This window comes from Drosophila montana, unplaced genomic scaffold (assembly GCF_035044405.1).
Source record: "Drosophila montana isolate Dmon_TW-CO22-7 unplaced genomic scaffold, ASM3504440v1 contig_3833_1, whole genome shotgun sequence".
In the NCBI taxonomy this organism is placed as follows: domain Eukaryota; kingdom Metazoa; phylum Arthropoda; class Insecta; order Diptera; family Drosophilidae; genus Drosophila; species Drosophila montana.
The window spans coordinates 2,630,346-2,649,429 of record NW_026998704.1 but is presented as its reverse complement, the minus strand read 5'-3'; the positions used below and the strand labels follow the sequence as shown (position 1 = coordinate 2,649,429).

The following is a 19,084-nucleotide window of genomic DNA, read 5'->3' as shown; positions in this document are numbered from 1 at the left end:
ATGTCTGATAGAAATAACAGATGGTTCTGGTGTATTTTGAAAGTCAAATTCTGAGTAAATCGAAATGTATTTTCTTTCCTTAAAATATATTAATAATAATTATTAAGATAATTAGTAATATTCAGGAAAGAAATCATTAAAGACCTCCAAAAAATGCCAATTAATATCGATACCGATATTAAAATTACCTAGAATTTATTGATATTAAATGTAAATCAAACAAAATGTTTTCTGTTCTTTTGAGCTATTATTATTCATCAAATTAATTAATATTAAAATAGGTAGTATTCAAAAATAAATTCATTAAAGATCCCTGATGGAAACACTGATGGTAAATATTGAAAATCAAATAATATTAATACCAATAATGATATAGATATATATATATATATATAGATATATATATGTATATATATTCATTAATCAAACTAATATTTGATTTCTCAGATCTTAGTAAGTATTGAAAACATTCATTTTTGTTCATTCAATTCATGTTCAATATAGAAAATTTTCTCTAATGAAAACATAAATAACTAATAATAAGTATTGAAAGTAAAATAATGTTGATTTCGATATGAATATTAGAAGTAAATCGAAATAGTATTTACAGTTCTTTTGATCTATTAAAAATTATTATATTAATTAAAACAGATAACTTTTCAGAAGAAAAAAATCATTATCGATCTAAACAATGATAATAAATATTTAATGTCAACTATTATTGAAAGGTATATAGAAAATACCCTTTATTTCCTTTAATCAATCTGAGCCTAACAAATACTGAACAATTTATTTCAATTTCTAGACTCAACAATTTTCTGTTTTTTTTTTTTAATTTATAGAAGTATTCAGAAAAGAATTTGTTTAAGATCTCTGATGTAAATATAGACAAACTATATATTAATTTATTAATTAATGAAAATAAAATTGATCGATTTATATTAAACATGTTCGTTGTCAACTTTTTATCTAAAAGCTATTTTTAGCTAGCCTAGGCAAGGCTACATTTTATTTACATTTTTATTCAAGCGGCTTGTTAAAATTCGAATATTTATTAATTTGAATATTTAAAAAAAAATAAAAAAAATTAAAGGTTGCATATTTTCTCATTAATTCCCATTCACTTCTTCATTCAATTTGTGATACCTTTATCGAACGCAACTGATAAATTGATTTGCAATATTTATTTGATTTTAAAGTTGAACAGAAATTTAATTGTTCTGTATTTGCGTGAGGCTATTTGATATCTAAATCAATATCAATTTATTTGTTTTGCTGCCCTCACGTTTTGCCTCTTCGGCACACACAAGCTCGCAATTAGTAAATTTACCCGTAAATTCGACTTTGCGATTAGTCAACTTACCCTTGAATTGGACCTTACGCAAATATTTGAGCAAATCAGCACCCTTGGTCGGCTTCATGGCATCGCAGAGGGACGGACGACCGCCGCACAAGTCGCGATGCATGTCCCTGCGAGGATTGGGGCAGTTGTAAACAGCTACTGGCTGGTTTATTGCACGGATGTGTGTGCTTTGGGTTCAGCTTACCTCAAGGCATAGGCAAATGCCATTACCGCATCGCTAACGAACTGCAGTTGATCCTCAAAGTCGGTGTTCTGCCGGGATAGGCGTTCCTTGGTGGTGCAGGTACGGGTGTAGTTGTTGTACGGTGTGCTAGTGCTGCCCGGATAGCGACATTGGAAATGGTCCTCCCAGAATTCTGGAATGTGTGTTCGGGTAATTAACAAAAGCTCCCCAGGCTGAACAAAGGAAAAGGCAAAAGAATTTTGCGTACCCACAAACCAGGGATTGCGCTGGTTATTCTCCACAGTCAGGTTAAGAAAATATTCCTCGAAGCCACGCACAGGATTCGCCTGCGGCTGCACGGACAATGTACCCTCCACCTACAAAAGGAAGAAATGATAACGCGGACGCACGATGCGTATGCGTAATTAATTTGAGTTCAGTTTCGGCTGCCACTCTAAGGGTTGTGGGGCTTTGGGCGGCAAATTAATTTGCCAGAGCCTCGCCCTGTGCCAGGCATACGCAATACACAATTTATTTCAATTAAACCATAATTCATCATAGTAGGGCTACATTTTGTCTGGTTGGTGCTTTTGTCTGTTGCCATCATTTATAAATTTTTAGTTGCTGGCATGTCACCGCACGCCCCCATCACTCATCTATGGGCGTGGCACATCAACAACTTGCCCAACGATTCATTAATCACACTCTTCCGCACATTTACGCTCATAATTTCCGTGTGGCGCTGACACCACAACATTTAATCTAAGGCTAATAGTTTCTGCTACTTGCCTCTGGCTCATAGTCATCCGAGACGAGATTTCGTGCACTCCAGCCGTCGGAGCCAATCCAGGAGAAGGCGCCTGTTGCATTCGCTCGCCTCACCGCCCGCATCACTTGCCGCACTTCCTGATCCGAGCCGAAAATGATGGCGCCTGTTCGATGGGCACAATTTCCATGTTCGATTTTCAATTTTCCGATTTCGAGGCGAAATGCCAATGGACACGCGGCGCAGAGCGAGAGTGCGAAAGAGAGAGAGAGAGAGAGAGAGAGTGAGAGTGAGAGCGAGAAAGAAGAAATGTGCAAAAATTAATTTTAATTGCATTAAATATTAAGTAAGCGGATTCACATGCAGTAGTCCAGCCAGGCCTCTGACTCTTCTGTGTCAATTTCAAAATAATTCGTTGAATATTTCATTTTATTCTGCGACGACCTTTTTCACTGCAAATTGATTGCAAATTGCATTTTGAGTCCATGCATGAGTACAGCATTTCTTATATATTAACATTTCTGACGTTAACCGTATAAAGTAGCCTGGAGCTGTATATAAACAGTTGACCAGATTCATAATTCAAGTTGGTCCAAATGAGTCCAAGCAAAAACGAGGTATAACTCGAATAGCTGCCACGCGTCTCTGCCTTCTTCACCATACTAATACGCAACCTACCAATCTATTAAAATTACAATCCACTGAGATTTAATCCTCGGTCTTCACATCAGTTGATCCTAACACAACAATTTCGTTACCGATAGCCAAGAAATTTTAATTCATACAAATTGTTTTACCTCAATTACACAAGGGCAAAAACATCTGCATTAATTTATTCAAATCTCAATTTTATTTTTAATTTGTGTATAACATATATTCCCTCTTTCGTCTTTTTCTCGCATCGAAACTTTAGCCTCGCTCCGACGCCTATCTAACGATGCTACACAACCGTTTTTATAATTTTTATTTTTTATTTTTTTATGCCAAAAAATGCAATTCAATAACAATTATAAAAAATTATATATTTGAATAATTTTTGGTTCCTTTATTTAATTTTTAAAAAAGAAATATAATAATTGCAAATTGTTACTATGTTTGAACCGGCGACTGCTCGATTGTTAGTCCGACGCTCAAACTATGTTGTTTTTAATGTTTTTCACAAACATTTCGGCATAGCTTGCTTGTCAGGGAAAGCCCTTTAGTATATATGGATATATATATATAAATATTCTATATTTAAATTTTTGACAGACAACACATTCTCAGAAAACTGTCAAATTTCTGGGCTTGTCTAACAATAATTTTTCGCTTGGGTAAGCCTTTGTAGTCCCAAAGTGAAGTTTGTGGAGCGGTTAAGAGAGTCGTGTTATGTGTGTAAGAGTTAGTACTCCCGTTCTCTACTCCCTACATTTAATTAACGGCCTTTCCCATATATACTCCCTTATTTTCCACAAAAATTAGTTAAACGACATATATAATTTATGTTTGCAATGTATATTCTTTAAATCAAAGCAGAGTTTATATATATCTCAATAGACGGGCATGAGTCTACGCTTTTAACTAAAGAGTTGCACACTCGCTTTAAGTTTTTCAAAGTCGTGAAACAGAAATATTTATGAATCGCACTTCTTAAGCGAAAGCTTATATTTAAATCGCTGTTCGGGGACTCATAAATATCCTTAATAAACAATGCACAAGCGTAAAAAATGAAATTCGAAGCCCCAGCGCCGAATTCTCTACCGTTACAGTAGTTTATTGCCGACACCTTTTTGACATTTAACATGGAAAACCTTAAAAAAACGGCCTTTTAAATAATTTTTCAACTAAACTTTAAATGGCGACAGCGCAAACTCCGTCAATCATACGCCCATAATAAATAAAGAATTCATTCAATTCGCTTTGTATTCCCTGTTGTCAAACAGTTAAACTTTAGGGTATGATGATTGGCTAAAAATGTCAGTAATAAACGGATAGAAGCAGCATTGACACTGTGAAGTATATTAGTTTTATGTGATAAATAATAACTGGAAATCTAGTATGCGGTATTGGAGTCACAATAGTTGCATATACTGTGGGTTACTTAAAAGCTAGCTCCAGGGTATTTTCTAGTCTATCAATGTGCTTAAAGAATTTCCACTTTATTTTTTATTGCTTTGAGGTATTCGAAATGTATGTAAAAGTCGCTTTGATTTGCAAATATTAATCAAATGCCAGCTACAGACTGCCAAGAAATATATTAAAAATAATTACCATCACGAGCTCTTACGCATACCATTAATCAGGAGCGACTGCCAATGAACAACAGATGGCGCTGCAGCCGCTCCAGTCGCTCAAGTTGCTCAACGCCAATAACATCGACTCCTGCGCGGCCTCTGTTGATTTGCATAAATGCGCCATCAGTAGTCGTTAAAAAATTGACTGGCTATCGAGAGGAGAGGAGCGAGCCTTTCGAAAAGGGTTTCTCAACAATCATTATTTATTGTGATTTGTGATTTGACGCAATTTACCAAACAGAGTTCCATTCAATACCCTCTGCGTCTGCTCGACTCATGTATTTCGCTCTTTTCGTCAGATGATTAATCAAACTGACAAAGTATTTTCCCTCGCACGAACATTTCACACATGTGAGGGGTTACTCCACTCGTAGCTTTGGGCGTTACTTGAAAAATTATACTCGAAATTGTAAATGTAACTGCGACTTTCTTAACTGCCAACGCGAGTAAAATTTACCTTGCAATGCTTCCACTGGGTGCGACCCTATAAAAAGGCGTTTTCAAGTGCCTTACAAGCTTTTGCTCTTTATCGCTTCAGATAAGTTAAATTTACTACGCAAAAAAATGTACAAAATAAACATTCCCTATGCAGTTTTCTTGTTAAATTTTCAGTTTATTTATTAAGTGGCAACTATGTGGAGTTCAGAGTTTATTATAAAGCCATCAACTAGGTTCGATATAACATTATCATGTGCAATAATTTGTGGCCTTTTAAAGAGAGATTTTAACTTAAATAGAAATAACATTTTTGTAGAATTTTTAATAGAAATTCTGTCAAGATCATGTTTAGCCCACTTCACCCATGAGTTCCAAGCTTGACATGATGTTAGTTGACATCAAAATTTCATATTTAATTCTAAACCAACACTTTCTGTAAATAGGCAACACCACAACAGCGAATGCCAGATCAGGCAGCTTACTTCTTTCTATTCATAGTTTAGTGTCAATCTCTTATTTTGTCGAATATGCAACTGACATATAAAACTCTGCTGCTATATATTAACAAGGAAATCTGCATGAGCATGTAGCATATTTGACATGCTGTTAAAGCAGATGTCAGCTCTAACAGGAGCTAGATAAACTTAAAATCCGACTTTTCGTCTACGTGTAGCCGTAATTATGAACGTATTACCAACGATATACATGGGCCACATGAAAAACTCTCAGCTGAAGGCTCTCAGCTGCCCAGTCACATAGAACAAAGGAACTGCTTGAGTGTAAGCCCAATGGCAGCACAAAGGCGTCCTCAAGTTAACGTATTCTCTGTGCAGCTGTTGCTGCTGCGCCTGATTAAGTTTCGCTTAACTTTCAGCTCGGCACAAAAGCCAATCGATAAGTTTGGCATAGGACAAGCCGCTACAGAAAGGAGCCACCAGGACAGCAGGCCAGGAAGTCAGTGAGGCAAAATTATGACGCGAAACAAAAGCGAAATGTGGACGAGCTTGAGGCTGGGTAACGCTGCTCCTGTTCCTGATAAGAAATGACAACTGCAGTCGGCACAACACACAGAGCCAACCACAGGTTGGACGAGGATGGCTGCGGAAGACGGCAGCCTCAGCATCAGTTTGTCCGTCCATAACAATGAAAGTCATAACAATGAAAGTAACATCACCAAGGAACTCTGGCTGCTTAGCAGCGAGTCTCCCGGCTGACCATCAAGAGTCAGGCGTCAATAAAACGGACAGTTTTTGCCCGTCCTGGTCCATCATTAAGAGCCCCCACCAAAGAATATGGCAAAAACTGAAACTGAAAATGAAACTAACCCAGAGACTGTGGACAAGGAGCGTTTAAGTGGCCGGCTGCTCGCTCGCACAGCGACAATTTCTTGCTTATTGTTTGCATTTTGATAAGTTCTGCCAAACACTTTGTTGGCAGCAAGGCCGAGGTTCTCCAGCTTTCACAAAGTCTCTTTCGAGGGTCCTGTGCCTCGTCTCCTGCCATGACCACTTCTCGGTCTCTGTGCTTATTTAATTAAATATCAAGCAAAAAAATGACTGTGTTTTAAAGGTATTCATTTTAAATGCTTGACTCTCGGCGTCGCCTTTTGCTGTTTTGATTTTAACTTGATATTGTTTATAGTATTTGGTTGCTTCATTTACATTTCGTATTTAATTGCGGTTCTTGTGATTTATTCTGTGTGCTGAAGGTGAATCTAAGGCAAATCTAATTCTCAACTTAATTGTGGCTAGACAATAATGTTCGGTTATGTACATTTTGTGAAGCGGTCTGAAAATATGTAATTTACAAACCATATTGCGAATCAACAAATGTGGAATAATAATAAATACGAAAAGCCTTTTAATTTGCGGGTGGAATAGGAATCGATTATTCTGTCGATAGGGTTGTTTGTTTTTTAGAGTGATCGTCGCGACACACTGTCAAATGCCTCACTATATCCAGTATATATTTATATCAAACTTATTTTCTTGCATTAAAACGTTTGTTTTATTTAAGATATCTTGACCAAAGTTTTCATTTACTAGGTTCACAATGTGCTAGATTTTATACACTTCGGACCACTACAATTTATATCTACCACAGGAAGGTTGGGTTTAAAAATAAAGCAACAATTATTAGGTTTGATCCAAACTTAGCATAAGCATTCGTAACTGTGAGTAAAACTATATAGCTCGTCATCGTCTCCGTATTAATAAATTTACTCGTATTAATAAATTGCAAGCGTTACTATCGATAGTAACGAAAATATCGTCGGGGGCGACTATCGCTAGTTTACCAGCTCTAGCGTATCGCATCTAAGCGTTTACTTTCAATAAAGAAAATGGTAAGTACTCATCTTAAGCTATAATTTATGAGTTGAAGATTAAATTTATAGCAACTTAAGTTTCGAAAAATACGGCCATTACGCATTTTACATAAGATATTCTTATTGCATAGAAGTATTTCCTGAAAGCTTAGCCCTAATATCCATATGTGTGCTCACTCTACTTTCTCTGCAATTATGAAAAGAATTGTGATTAATAGCCTTTCTCCACTGGGCTTAAAAATGTCACATTTTCAAGTTTTACATATTGGTGTTCCACCGGTTTTCGGTAACATGTGAGTGGCAAAAGTACTGTTTCTTTAAATAAACAGCTGATCGAGTTGCTTTAATTTACATAAGCGCCGCACAGATTTCCTTCCAAAAGTCAAATAATACGGCCCCGAAGTAGCGGCTCCGTTTAATTGACTCTTTGCGGAATTTGGCCAACTTTAAATGTTAAAAACTGTGGGATTATTAAAATTTAAAATTATAATTTAAAGTTACCGCTTGCCTTCGTTGCAATATCAGCTGGTTTATGTTTACATTTTTCACAACATCGATAGAAATCTCGATTAATCATCGCAAAATACACGAAATGTTCGGGGCGAATTTACACATTTTTAAAAAATGTGACATTTTTGAAAAATGTGTGAAATGTGTTTTCTTATGGGGAAACGTACAGGCCGCATTTTACACATTTTGCAAAAATGTGACATTTTCAGAAATGTGTTCAGTGGGCAGAGGCTATAACTTCAATGTTTCGCTGACTGTTCGCATAAATATGTGTGAAGTATTTGTATTATATTGTAATATTAATGTTTCAATCGATCTGAATTACTTTGTTATCGACATGTCTTATTTGTGAATGATCCTAAACCCTAACCATATATGTATGTACATATGTACATATGTTCAGGGTAATCCTCGTTGACTCAGACTTGATTCCCATATAAAATACTGTCCATGCAAGCACAATACATTCTTTGAATACCAAATTAGTTCATCAAATCTTTGTCAAAACTAAGTTCTCGCTAATTTCCTTCCGTATTAATGCTGCTGCATCTGTGTTATCAACAATTTAGCTACCTCAAATTGAAGTCGAGACAAAATAATACTTTAATTGACCATATAAGAGACTCGAGCAAAGAGAGATTTAAATAAAGGAAGAATGTGAGTCACTTTTAATTGGTCAAGTAGCTAACAAGACTGACAAATGCCAAATACCATCAACATGTTTTCACTATTTGCAAACTGTCATTTTTTATGGTTTAAATTTATCATAATCCTACCACTTTTGCCATACACAACCAGCTCCAGTTCAGCAATTTGCCAGCACCCATGGTAGTTTATTTTGTCATTTGCAAAGTCGTGAGACGCTGCATTTTAATTTCCTGCGCTGGATCCTGCAGGCACTCACAACTGCAGCTGGGCAACGGCAGACACTGCAAAACGCAACTAGAGAAATAAGATAAAGAGACAAGGGAAACTGCACTGGTCGGGCTGCCCGACTAGTAGATACCCTGAACTCCGCCCCAATCCGCCAAAACCAACATTCTAGCTTCCTTCTACACACAAATACACAAAGTCGTGAATACACTCACACATTTACGATACTAGCTGCGCTGCTTCTTCCCTAAGCACCTACCAAGAGAAATTCTTTCCTAATTTACTTCGGTGTTTATTTAAATAATAAAACCCAGAGTATACCTCCGAAAATGCTTCGAGTAAAATAATCTCGATTTGTGTACAAATTACATACCAAATTATATATGTATGTATCTCTAGCTCTTATAAGCTGAAGATTTCGATATTGATTTTTATCAGCATCATGGAAGCAGTGCAAACTATCGATGTTTTGATGCAAACTCGTACTGTAAGCTAGCCAGCAGTCAGACTAAATTTTGATATATGTACACATGAATACTTTACAAAACATTTTCAGAGAAAAATAAAAATGCGATTAATCATTTCATGTTGCGACAGAGATATCTTTTCTTTCTTAACTTTTTTCGTCCCATACTTTTATGACACTTCGATTAAGAGCTAAGAAGAGTTAATGTACATATATAAACTAGCTGGTGTTGCCCCGCACCCCCTTAAAAGACACTACCACTTGATCTGCCTTTTAGGCCGCTTAGAAAGATAGATCGTAAATAAAAATAGAAACTCAGAAAAAAAATTTCCAATATACCTATACACCTATCCCTTGTTGAACGATTTGATTTTTGATTTAGAAGCCGGTTTGATTTATTGTCCAAATAATCTTCAGTCCCTGGTTCGTAAAGCCGCCTACAGGTTCCCTTAACGGCCTCGGTAATAAATGCATCCACAATTGCATCAAGAGATTTATGAACTCAATAAAGTCAAGAAGGTTCTTGAATACATGACAAGACAACAAGGAACCGTTTTCAATTATTAGGAAAAGAGCAGCATTAGCCTGTTAGAGGTCTCTAAATTTAGTCTTGATCTACTCAAAAAATAAACACTTGCTCTCAATAACCCAAATATTGAACGCTGCTCACAGACCAAGTCCGAAATGAAGGCAGCATATTACAAACTTTGTAGAAGTTTAGAAGTTGACTCTTAGCGTTTAGCTAGACATACAAAATTTCTTTATATTAAGTGTATTGGTAAAATACATTCATAAATATTAGTTAAGCTACAAGGAGAGTTGATTTTTTTAATGAATAAGTATAAAATACACTTCAATTCCAGGCTAATGTATGTAAAGTTTGCTTGCGGTATTTCAGTTAAATGCGAACTTTTGATCCCAATGCAGGCTGTTAAGCCTGGGATAGATGTATGAGGAGAATCATAAACATTTACATGACTACAGAGTATACGGAATGCAAGCAAACGTCGTGTTGCTTAAAATATTACGATTTAATTTGTGCAATTTCCGAAGCACGCCTCTGGAGCAGCGAAAAAATCTCATCTTTGACGCGGCGTGCTGCGAAAGTTAATGCCAGCATTTGGTCGCTTTCCGTTGACATTTAATTTAAAATGTTTTTTTTTGTTGTTGTGTGGAATTTGCTGTTACTGCACTTACCTCTAGCGCGCGGTTTCGTGAGCAGCTTTTGCACAATATTATCGTATGCAATATCCTCAGCCACTCCCGAATCCTTGACGAGCTTCTCCTTAATGGCAATACAAATGTTATGGCGTGCCAGCAACTCTTCTAGTTCCTCAAATGCCTGCAACAACAAGTAGACAAAGAAATGGAAATTTACTTTGGCGGAGAAAGCACGACGAGCTGCACACGGAGTTGGGCCACATCCGGGGTATAAATGGCGACCAGCTCCTGTGCCGCTATAAAAGCACAGAGCTTTCCGCAAAACAAATATGCAACGCTTCGTGTCACATAAAAAAAATACAGAACATAAAATAAAACAAACTTGAATTGAAGCTGCCGAATTGAAACTGTCTCCGGACACGCGATATTCCTAAACTGAATTCAAGCGACGAGTCGTTCAGCTTCCAAAATCGATTAACCCCTTTGAATGCTTGAAATACCTGCAGCTATGGTCTCAGAGAATATCTGCGCTTGAACTTTAAATATTAACTTCTAATCAACAACATTTAAAGCCATAGTATATATTTATAAAAACTTGTTTTGCTCAAATTGTCTAAAAATTGCATAAATTCTTGTCTATTTATTGTTTAGTAAAAATTGTTTTTGCGCTGCACTCACCTTGATGCCATAGTTGCTTTCCTCGTAGATAATCGAAACATAGGTCCAACCCATGCTCTTGACAATCTCAACCATGGCCTTTACCTGGTAGTGGTCGGAGGGAATGGTGCGTGAGAAGTACTCAAAGCGCTGCTTGTTGCTCAGCTCCGGGCTGGTTGAGAAATATGAGACCTGCAAAAAATAGATGCACAAGCAAATTTTGATGAAAACTATTCCATTATAGCGTCAACAAAATTGCGCAATAAAAAATGAGCTGCAGTTGCCGTTGATTGAAGCTGGCAAAAAAAAAATGGTGTACTGTGCACTTTTGGTTGGTCACAAAGTATGCTCGAGGAAGACTTTTTGCTTCGCTGCCCTTCGGAAATTGCAGATACTTTTAATACAAAATCTCAATAAAGCTATTTCTTTGTTATCTGTTATCCATAGCAGGTAAATACTACTTTTACGATAAACGATACATTGCACACGAAATTTAATATCACGTAAACCTTTTTGATGACTTCATCATAACTGAAGCGTTGTTGATATTTAATGCAACTCAAGTTTCCAGCTGCCCAGCACATTGTCAATTACCAGCATTCGATTTTCCAACGAATTTACAAATGTTGCGCGTCGGACTAATTATACTCTTATTTCCAGATTCTCGATTCAACTTTTAGTTTCTTAGTTAAACCATGCTCCTGGCATAACTAAATCTTAATAGACCACTACATCGATAAGCTCGATGTCTACAAGGACATTTAATTCACAAGATTTTTAAACATTTAATTAAATATCGTATTAAATAATATTTTAATTTTCCCCATTCCCGACTACTTGCCGTCTTGTCGTTCAGCCTTTTATATTAAAATAGAAACTTTTCTTGCCTTAGTTGGCCGACTCCTGACAAATGCTGAGCCCCAAACGTCACACTTGTAGCGTAACACAATAATTTCTAAATGCAGCAAAAATTCACTCCTTATGATTTTGAAATTCCAGCTACAAGTTTGTTCTCTAAGCGGTCGACATTCGCCAACGACCATACTACGCTGAATACATCGGTTCTCGTCCGATCACCGAAATTAAGCAGCGTCGGGCGCGGTTAGTACTTAGATGGGGGACCGCTTGGGAACACCGCGTGTTGTTGGCATCGTCCACAACTTTTTTTTATAGCTCGAACAAATTGTATACTACTTCAGTTAATCAATTGTTTTAACTTGCTCATTCAGTAGCTCATTTTCTTTATCTAACATTATTTATCTGATTATTTATAGATTATAGATTTTTTTAAAAATATAATTCAATTCAATCCGTATTAATTAATATTTTAATTTTTCCCATTCCCGACTACTTGCCGTCTTGTCGTTCAGCCTTTTATATTAAAATAGAAACTTTTCTTGCCTTAGTTGGCCGACTCCTGACAAATGCTGAGCCCCAAACGTCACACTTGTAGCGTAACACAATAATTTCTAAATGCAGCAAAAATTCACTCCTTATGATTTTGAAATTCCAGCTACAAGTTTGTTCTCTAAGCGGTCGACATTCGCCAACGACCATACTACGCTGAATACATCGGTTCTCGTCCGATCACCGAAATTAAGCAGCGTCGGGCGCGGTTAGTACTTAGATGGGGGACCGCTTGGGAACACCGCGTGTTGTTGGCGCATCGTCCACAACTTTTTTTTTATAGCTCGAACAAATTGTATACTACTCATTCAGTAGCTCACTTTTTCTTTATCTAACATTATTTATAGATTATAGATTTTTTTAAAAATATAATTCAATTCAATCCGTATTAATTAATATTCGAGCCTTTTATATTAAAATAGAAACTTTTCTTGCCTTAGTTGGCCGACTCCTGACAAATGCTGAGCCCCAAACGTCACACTTGTAGCGTAACACAATAATTTCTAAATGCAGCAAAAATTCACTCCTTATGATTTTGAAATTCCAGCTACAAGTTTGTTCTCTAAGCGGTCGACATTCGCCAACGACCATACTACGCTGAATACATCGGTTCTCGTCCGATCACCGAAATTAAGCAGCGTCGGGCGCGGTTAGTACTTAGATGGGGGACCGCTTGGGAACACCGCGTGTTGTTGGCATCGTCCACAACTTTTTTTTATAGCTCGAACAAATTGTATACTACTTCAGTTAATCAATTGTTTTAACTTGCTCATTCAGTAGCTCATTTTCTTTATCTAACATTATTTATCTGATTATTTATAGATAATAGATTTTTTTAAAAATATAATTCAATTCAATCCGTATTAATTAATATTTTAATTTTTCCCATTCCCGACTACTTGCCGTCTTGTCGTTCAGCCTTTTATATTAAAATAGAAACTTTTCTTGCCTTAGTTGGCCGACTCCTGACAAATGCTGAGCCCCAAACGTCACACTTGTAGCGTAACACAATAATTTCTAAATGCAGCAAAAATTCACTCCTTATGATTTTGAAATTCCAGCTACAAGTTTGTTCTCTAAGCGGTCGACATTCGCCAACGACCATACTACGCTGAATACATCGGTTCTCGTCCGATCACCGAAATTAAGCAGCGTCGGGCGCGGTTAGTACTTAGATGGGGGACCGCTTGGGAACACCGCGTGTTGTTGGCATCGTCCACAACTTTTTTTTATAGCTCGAACAAATTGTATACTACTTCAGTTAATCAATTGTTTTAACTTGCTCATTCAGTAGCTCATTTTCTTTATCTAACATTATTTATCTGATTATTTATAGATAATAGATTTTTTTAAAAATATAATTCAATTCAATCCGTATTAATTAATATTTTAATTTTTCCCATTCCCGACTACTTGCCGTCTTGTCGTTCAGCCTTTTATATTAAAATAGAAACTTTTCTTGCCTTAGTTGGCCGACTCCTGACAAATGCTGAGCCCCAAACGTCACACTTGTAGCGTAACACAATAATTTCTAAATGCAGCAAAAATTCACTCCTTATGATTTTGAAATTCCAGCTACAAGTTTGTTCTCTAAGCGGTCGACATTCGCCAACGACCATACTACGCTGAATACATCGGTTCTCGTCCGATCACCGAAATTAAGCAGCGTCGGGCGCGGTTAGTACTTAGATGGGGGACCGCTTGGGAACACCGCGTGTTGTTGGCATCGTCCACAACTTTTTTTTATAGCCGAACAAATTGTATACTACTTCAGTTAATCAATTGTTTTAACTTGCTCATTCAGTAGCTCATTTTCTTTATCTAACATTATTTATCTGATTATTTATAGATAATAGATTTTTTTAAAAATATAATTCAATTCAATCCGTATTAATTAATATTTTAATTTTTCCCATTCCCGACTACTTGCCGTCTTGTCGTTCAGCCTTTTATATTAAAATAGAAACTTTTCTTGCCTTAGTTGGCCGACTCCTGACAAATGCTGAGCCCCAAACGTCACACTTGTAGCGTAACACAATAATTTCTAAATGCAGCAAAAATTCACTCCTTATGATTTTGAAATTCCAGCTACAAGTTTGTTCTCTAAGCGGTCGACATTCGCCAACGACCATACTACGCTGAATACATCGGTTCTCGTCCGATCACCGAAATTAAGCAGCGTCGGGCGCGGTTAGTACTTAGATGGGGGACCGCTTGGGAACACCGCGTGTTGTTGGCATCGTCCACAACTTTTTTTTTATAGCTCGAACAAATTGTATACTACTTCAGTTAATCAATTGTTTTAACTTGCTCATTCAGTAGCTCATTTTCTTTATCTAACATTATTTATCTGATTATTTATAGATAATAGATTTTTTTAAAAATATAATTCAATTCAATCCGTATTAATTAATATTTTAATTTTTCCCATTCCCGACTACTTGCCGTCTTGTCGTTCAGCCTTTTATATTAAAATAGAAACTTTTCTTGCCTTAGTTGGCCGACTCCTGACAAATGCTGAGCCCCAAACGTCACACTTGTAGCGTAACACAATAATTTCTAAATGCAGCAAAAATTCACTCCTTATGATTTTGAAATTCCAGCTACAAGTTTGTTCTCTAAGCGGTCGACATTCGCCAACGACCATACTACGCTGAATACATCGGTTCTCGTCCGATCACCGAAATTAAGCAGCGTCGGGCGCGGTTAGTACTTAGATGGGGGACCGCTTGGGAACACCGCGTGTTGTTGGCATCGTCCACAACTTTTTTTTATAGCTCGAACAAATTGTATACTACTTCAGTTAATCAATTGTTTTAACTTGCTCATTCAGTAGCTCATTTTCTTTATCTAACATTATTTATCTGATTATTTATAGATAATAGATTTTTTTAAAAATATAATTCAATTCAATCCGTATTAATTAATATTTTAATTTTTCCCATTCCCGACTACTTGCCGTCTTGTCGTTCAGCCTTTTATATTAAAATAGAAACTTTTCTTGCCTTAGTTGGCCGACTCCTGACAAATGCTGAGCCCCAAACGTCACACTTGTAGCGTAACACAATAATTTCTAAATGCAGCAAAAATTCACTCCTTATGATTTTGAAATTCCAGCTACAAGTTTGTTCTCTAAGCGGTCGACATTCGCCAACGACCATACTACGCTGAATACATCGGTTCTCGTCCGATCACCGAAATTAAGCAGCGTCGGGCGCGGTTAGTACTTAGATGGGGGACCGCTTGGGAACACCGCGTGTTGTTGGCATCGTCCACAACTTTTTTTTATAGCTCGAGCAAATTGTATACTTCTTCAGTTAATCAATTGTTTTAACTTGCTCATTCAGTAGCTCATTTTCTTTATCTAACATTATTTATCTGATTATTTATAGATAATAGATTTTTTTAAAAATATAATTCAATTCAATCCGTATTAATTAATATTTTAATTTTTCCCATTCCCGACTACTTGCCGTCTTGTCGTTCAGCCTTTTATATTAAAATAGAAACTTTTCTTGCCTTAGTTGGCCGACTCCTGACAAATGCTGAGCCCCAAACGTCACACTTGTAGCGTAACACAATAATTTCTAAATGCAGCAAAAATTCACTCCTTATGATTTTGAAATTCCAGCTACAAGTTTGTTCTCTAAGCGGTCGACATTCGCCAACGACCATACTACGCTGAATACATCGGTTCTCGTCCGATCACCGAAATTAAGCAGCGTCGGGCGCGGTTAGTACTTAGATGGGGGACCGCTTGGGAACACCGCGTGTTGTTGGCATCGTCCACAACTTTTTTTTATAGCTCGAGCAAATTGTATACTTCTTCAGTTAATCAATTGTTTTAACTTGCTCATTCAGTAGCTCATTTTCTTTATCTAACATTATTTATCTGATTATTTATAGATAATAGATTTTTTTAAAAATATAATTCAATTCAATCCGTATTAATTAATATTTTAATTTTTCCCATTCCCGACTACTTGCCGTCTTGTCGTTCAGCCTTTTATATTAAAATAGAAACTTTTCTTGCCTTAGTTGGCCGACTCCTGACAAATGCTGAGCCCCAAACGTCACACTTGTAGCGTAACACAATAATTTCTAAATGCAGCAAAAATTCACTCCTTATGATTTTGAAATTCCAGCTACAAGTTTGTTCTCTAAGCGGTCGACATTCGCCAACGACCATACTACGCTGAATACATCGGTTCTCGTCCGATCACCGAAATTAAGCAGCGTCGGGCGCGGTTAGTACTTACATGGGGGACCGCTTGGGAACACCGCGTGTTGTTGGCATCGTCCACAACTTTTTTTTATAGCTCGAACAAATTGTATACTACTTCAGTTAATCAATTGTTTTAACTTGCTCATTCAGTAGCTCATTTTCTTTATCTAACATTATTTATCTGATTATTTATAGATAATAGATTTTTTTAAAAATATAATTCAATTCAATCCGTATTAATTAATATTTTAATTTTTCCCATTCCCGACTACTTGCCGTCTTGTCGTTCAGCCTTTTATATTAAAATAGAAACTTTTCTTGCCTTAGTTGGCCGACTCCTGACAAATGCTGAGCCCCAAACGTCACACTTGTAGCGTAACACAATAATTTCTAAATGCAGGAAAATTCACTCCTTATGATTTTGAAATTCCAGCTACAAGTTTGTTCTCTAAGCGGTCGACATTCGGCAACGACCATACTACGCTGAATACATCGGTTCTCGTCCGATCACCGAAATTAAGCAGCGTCGGGCGCGGTTAGTACTTAGATGGGGGACCGCTTGGGAACACCGCGTGTTGTTGGCATCGTCCACAACTTTTTTTTATAGCTCGAGCAAATTGTATACTTCTTCAGTTAATCAATTGTTTTAACTTGCACATTCAGTAGCTCATTTTCTTTATCTAACATTATTTATCTGATTATTTATAGATAATAGATTTTTTTAAAAATATAATTCAATTCAATCCGTATTAATTAATATTTTAATTTTTCCCATTCCCGACTACTTGCCGTCTTGTCGTTCAGCCTTTTATATTAAAATAGAACTTTTCTTGCCTTAGTTGGCCGACTGCTGACAAATGCTGAGCCCCAAACGTCACACTTGTAGCGTAACACAATAATTTCTAAATGCAGCAAAAATTCACTCCTTATGATTTTGAAATTCCAGCTACAAGTTTGTTCTCTAAGCGGTCGACATTCGCAACGACCATACTACGCTGAATACATCGGTTCTCGTCCGATCACCGAAATTAAGCAGCGTCGGGCGCGGTTAGTACTTAGATGGGGGACCGCTTGGGAACACCGCGTGTTGTTGGCATCGTCCACAACTTTTTTTTATAGCTCGAGCAAATTGTATACTTCTTCAGTTAATCAATTGTTTTAACTTGCTCATTCAGTAGCTCATTTTCTTTATCTAACATTATTTATCTGATTATTTATAGATAATAGATTTTTTTAAAAATATAATTCAATTCAATCCGTATTAATTAATATTTTAATTTTTCCCATTCCCGACTACTTGCCGTCTTGTCGTTCAGCCTTTTATATTAAAATAGAAACTTTTCTTGCCTTAGTTGGCCGACTCCTGACAAATGCTGAGCCCCAAACGTCACACTTGTAGCGTAACACAATAATTTCTAAATGCAGCAAAAATTCACTCCTTATGATTTTGAAATTCCAGCTACAAGTTTGTTCTCTAAGCGGTCGACATTCGCCAACGACCATACTACGCTGAATACATCGGTTCTCGTCCGATCACCGAAATTAACGTTGTACGTCTAGAAGGGTATTTAGTCGTCTTTGTGCCGAAGTAATTCGTTTTTTGCCATTGTAGCGATATTTTAAGTTATATTGCTTGCTTCTTTCTAATTTTGGGACCTCTTAGCACCGTTTTCTACTATTTTTATTTTGCCGGACATATTTTTAAAATATCACTTTATATTCGTGCCACAGCTGTCATCTCTGCCAGACGCTGCTTGCCTCATTTTGCAGAGCTGGGGAGGCGACATAGCACTAGAGCGCAGACAATGCACCAAAGTCAAAGTGAAAATCAAACCGTAAAACCGAAAAACTGACACCCCGTGCCGACATAGCTTAAAGTTTTTCCGTTGTAAAATGGTGGAAAAGACTTCCAGTGCCACTAAAATCCAATTTCACGCACAAATTAACGCCGCTTGCATGGTGACTGACAGCATGGTAAGTGGAGGCGCGGCTGGGGGCGTGGCAATTGAACCAATTGCAATCCACATGACTTGCAGTCGTTAAAGGAATGCGCAGCGAAGCTCTTAGCCCAAAAATGTTCACACAATTTCCCAGGAGCATGGAGGGGGGTTGCCCGGAACCCAAAGTGCAGCTCGGCAGGTATTTAGCTAACTACTTGATTTCTAATTAAGTGCTATTATCATCAAGGCGCGCTCTGCTCCCTCAGAGCCTCTCCGTTCGGCTGCCCGTCTGCGCGGTTCTGTCAACAATTTACCAACGAAGTGTTTGTGCAGTCTTTGAGACTGATAAGGAAATTCTCTGAATGCTATGCAAACTGCCGACGCTTTGTGAAAACTTTCTCGAGCACTTCAATTCGCAATGATGTGTATGCTAATGGCATTCGAGGATGGTATTCGTGTGGGCATGAGTATATTTTCCAGGTGCTTATTCCAGCTTTCTGTTTTATTTCTCTCTCT

General features: G+C 37.1%; 1 protein-coding gene, 11 non-coding genes and 1 pseudogene across 13 annotated transcripts in view; 12 read left to right on the top strand and 1 right to left on the bottom strand.

Moving 5' to 3' along the window:
- mtt (mangetout) overlaps positions 1–19,084 on the bottom strand; it is a 76,853-nt gene that overhangs the window by 7,622 nt on the left and 50,147 nt on the right. For both annotated transcript variants that reach the window (XM_064696047.1, XM_064696048.1), the window contains exons 3-8: positions 11,018–11,188; positions 10,376–10,520; positions 2,316–2,458; positions 1,795–1,903; positions 1,548–1,719; positions 1,364–1,470 (exon numbers count right to left, since the gene is read on the bottom strand). In XM_064696047.1, the coding sequence (XP_064552117.1) occupies positions 1,364–1,470; positions 1,548–1,719; positions 1,795–1,903; positions 2,316–2,458; positions 10,376–10,520; positions 11,018–11,188 (847 nt within the window). The remainder of the gene's footprint in view (positions 1–1,363; positions 1,471–1,547; positions 1,720–1,794; positions 1,904–2,315; positions 2,459–10,375; positions 10,521–11,017; positions 11,189–19,084) is intronic.
- Positions 12,028–12,146, top strand: LOC135438004 (5S ribosomal RNA). The gene has a single exon (XR_010437787.1). It is a non-coding gene; the product is annotated as a 5S ribosomal RNA (ribosomal RNA).
- Positions 12,542–12,660, top strand: LOC135438005 (5S ribosomal RNA). Its single transcript, XR_010437788.1, has one exon. It is a non-coding gene; the product is annotated as a 5S ribosomal RNA (ribosomal RNA).
- Positions 12,983–13,101, top strand: LOC135438003 (5S ribosomal RNA). The gene has a single exon (XR_010437786.1). It is a non-coding gene; the product is annotated as a 5S ribosomal RNA (ribosomal RNA).
- LOC135438002 (5S ribosomal RNA) lies at positions 13,497–13,615 on the top strand. The gene has a single exon (XR_010437785.1). It is a non-coding gene; the product is annotated as a 5S ribosomal RNA (ribosomal RNA).
- On the top strand, positions 14,011–14,129 carry LOC135438014 (5S ribosomal RNA). Its single transcript, XR_010437796.1, has one exon. It is a non-coding gene; the product is annotated as a 5S ribosomal RNA (ribosomal RNA).
- Positions 14,524–14,642, top strand: LOC135438013 (5S ribosomal RNA). The gene has a single exon (XR_010437795.1). It is a non-coding gene; the product is annotated as a 5S ribosomal RNA (ribosomal RNA).
- On the top strand, positions 15,039–15,157 carry LOC135438012 (5S ribosomal RNA). The gene has a single exon (XR_010437794.1). It is a non-coding gene; the product is annotated as a 5S ribosomal RNA (ribosomal RNA).
- LOC135438011 (5S ribosomal RNA) lies at positions 15,553–15,671 on the top strand. Its single transcript, XR_010437793.1, has one exon. It is a non-coding gene; the product is annotated as a 5S ribosomal RNA (ribosomal RNA).
- Positions 16,067–16,185, top strand: LOC135438001 (5S ribosomal RNA). The gene has a single exon (XR_010437784.1). It is a non-coding gene; the product is annotated as a 5S ribosomal RNA (ribosomal RNA).
- Positions 16,581–16,699, top strand: LOC135438006 (5S ribosomal RNA). The gene has a single exon (XR_010437789.1). It is a non-coding gene; the product is annotated as a 5S ribosomal RNA (ribosomal RNA).
- On the top strand, positions 17,094–17,212 carry LOC135438007 (5S ribosomal RNA). Its single transcript, XR_010437790.1, has one exon. It is a non-coding gene; the product is annotated as a 5S ribosomal RNA (ribosomal RNA).
- LOC135438008 (5S ribosomal RNA) lies at positions 17,606–17,724 on the top strand (annotated as a pseudogene).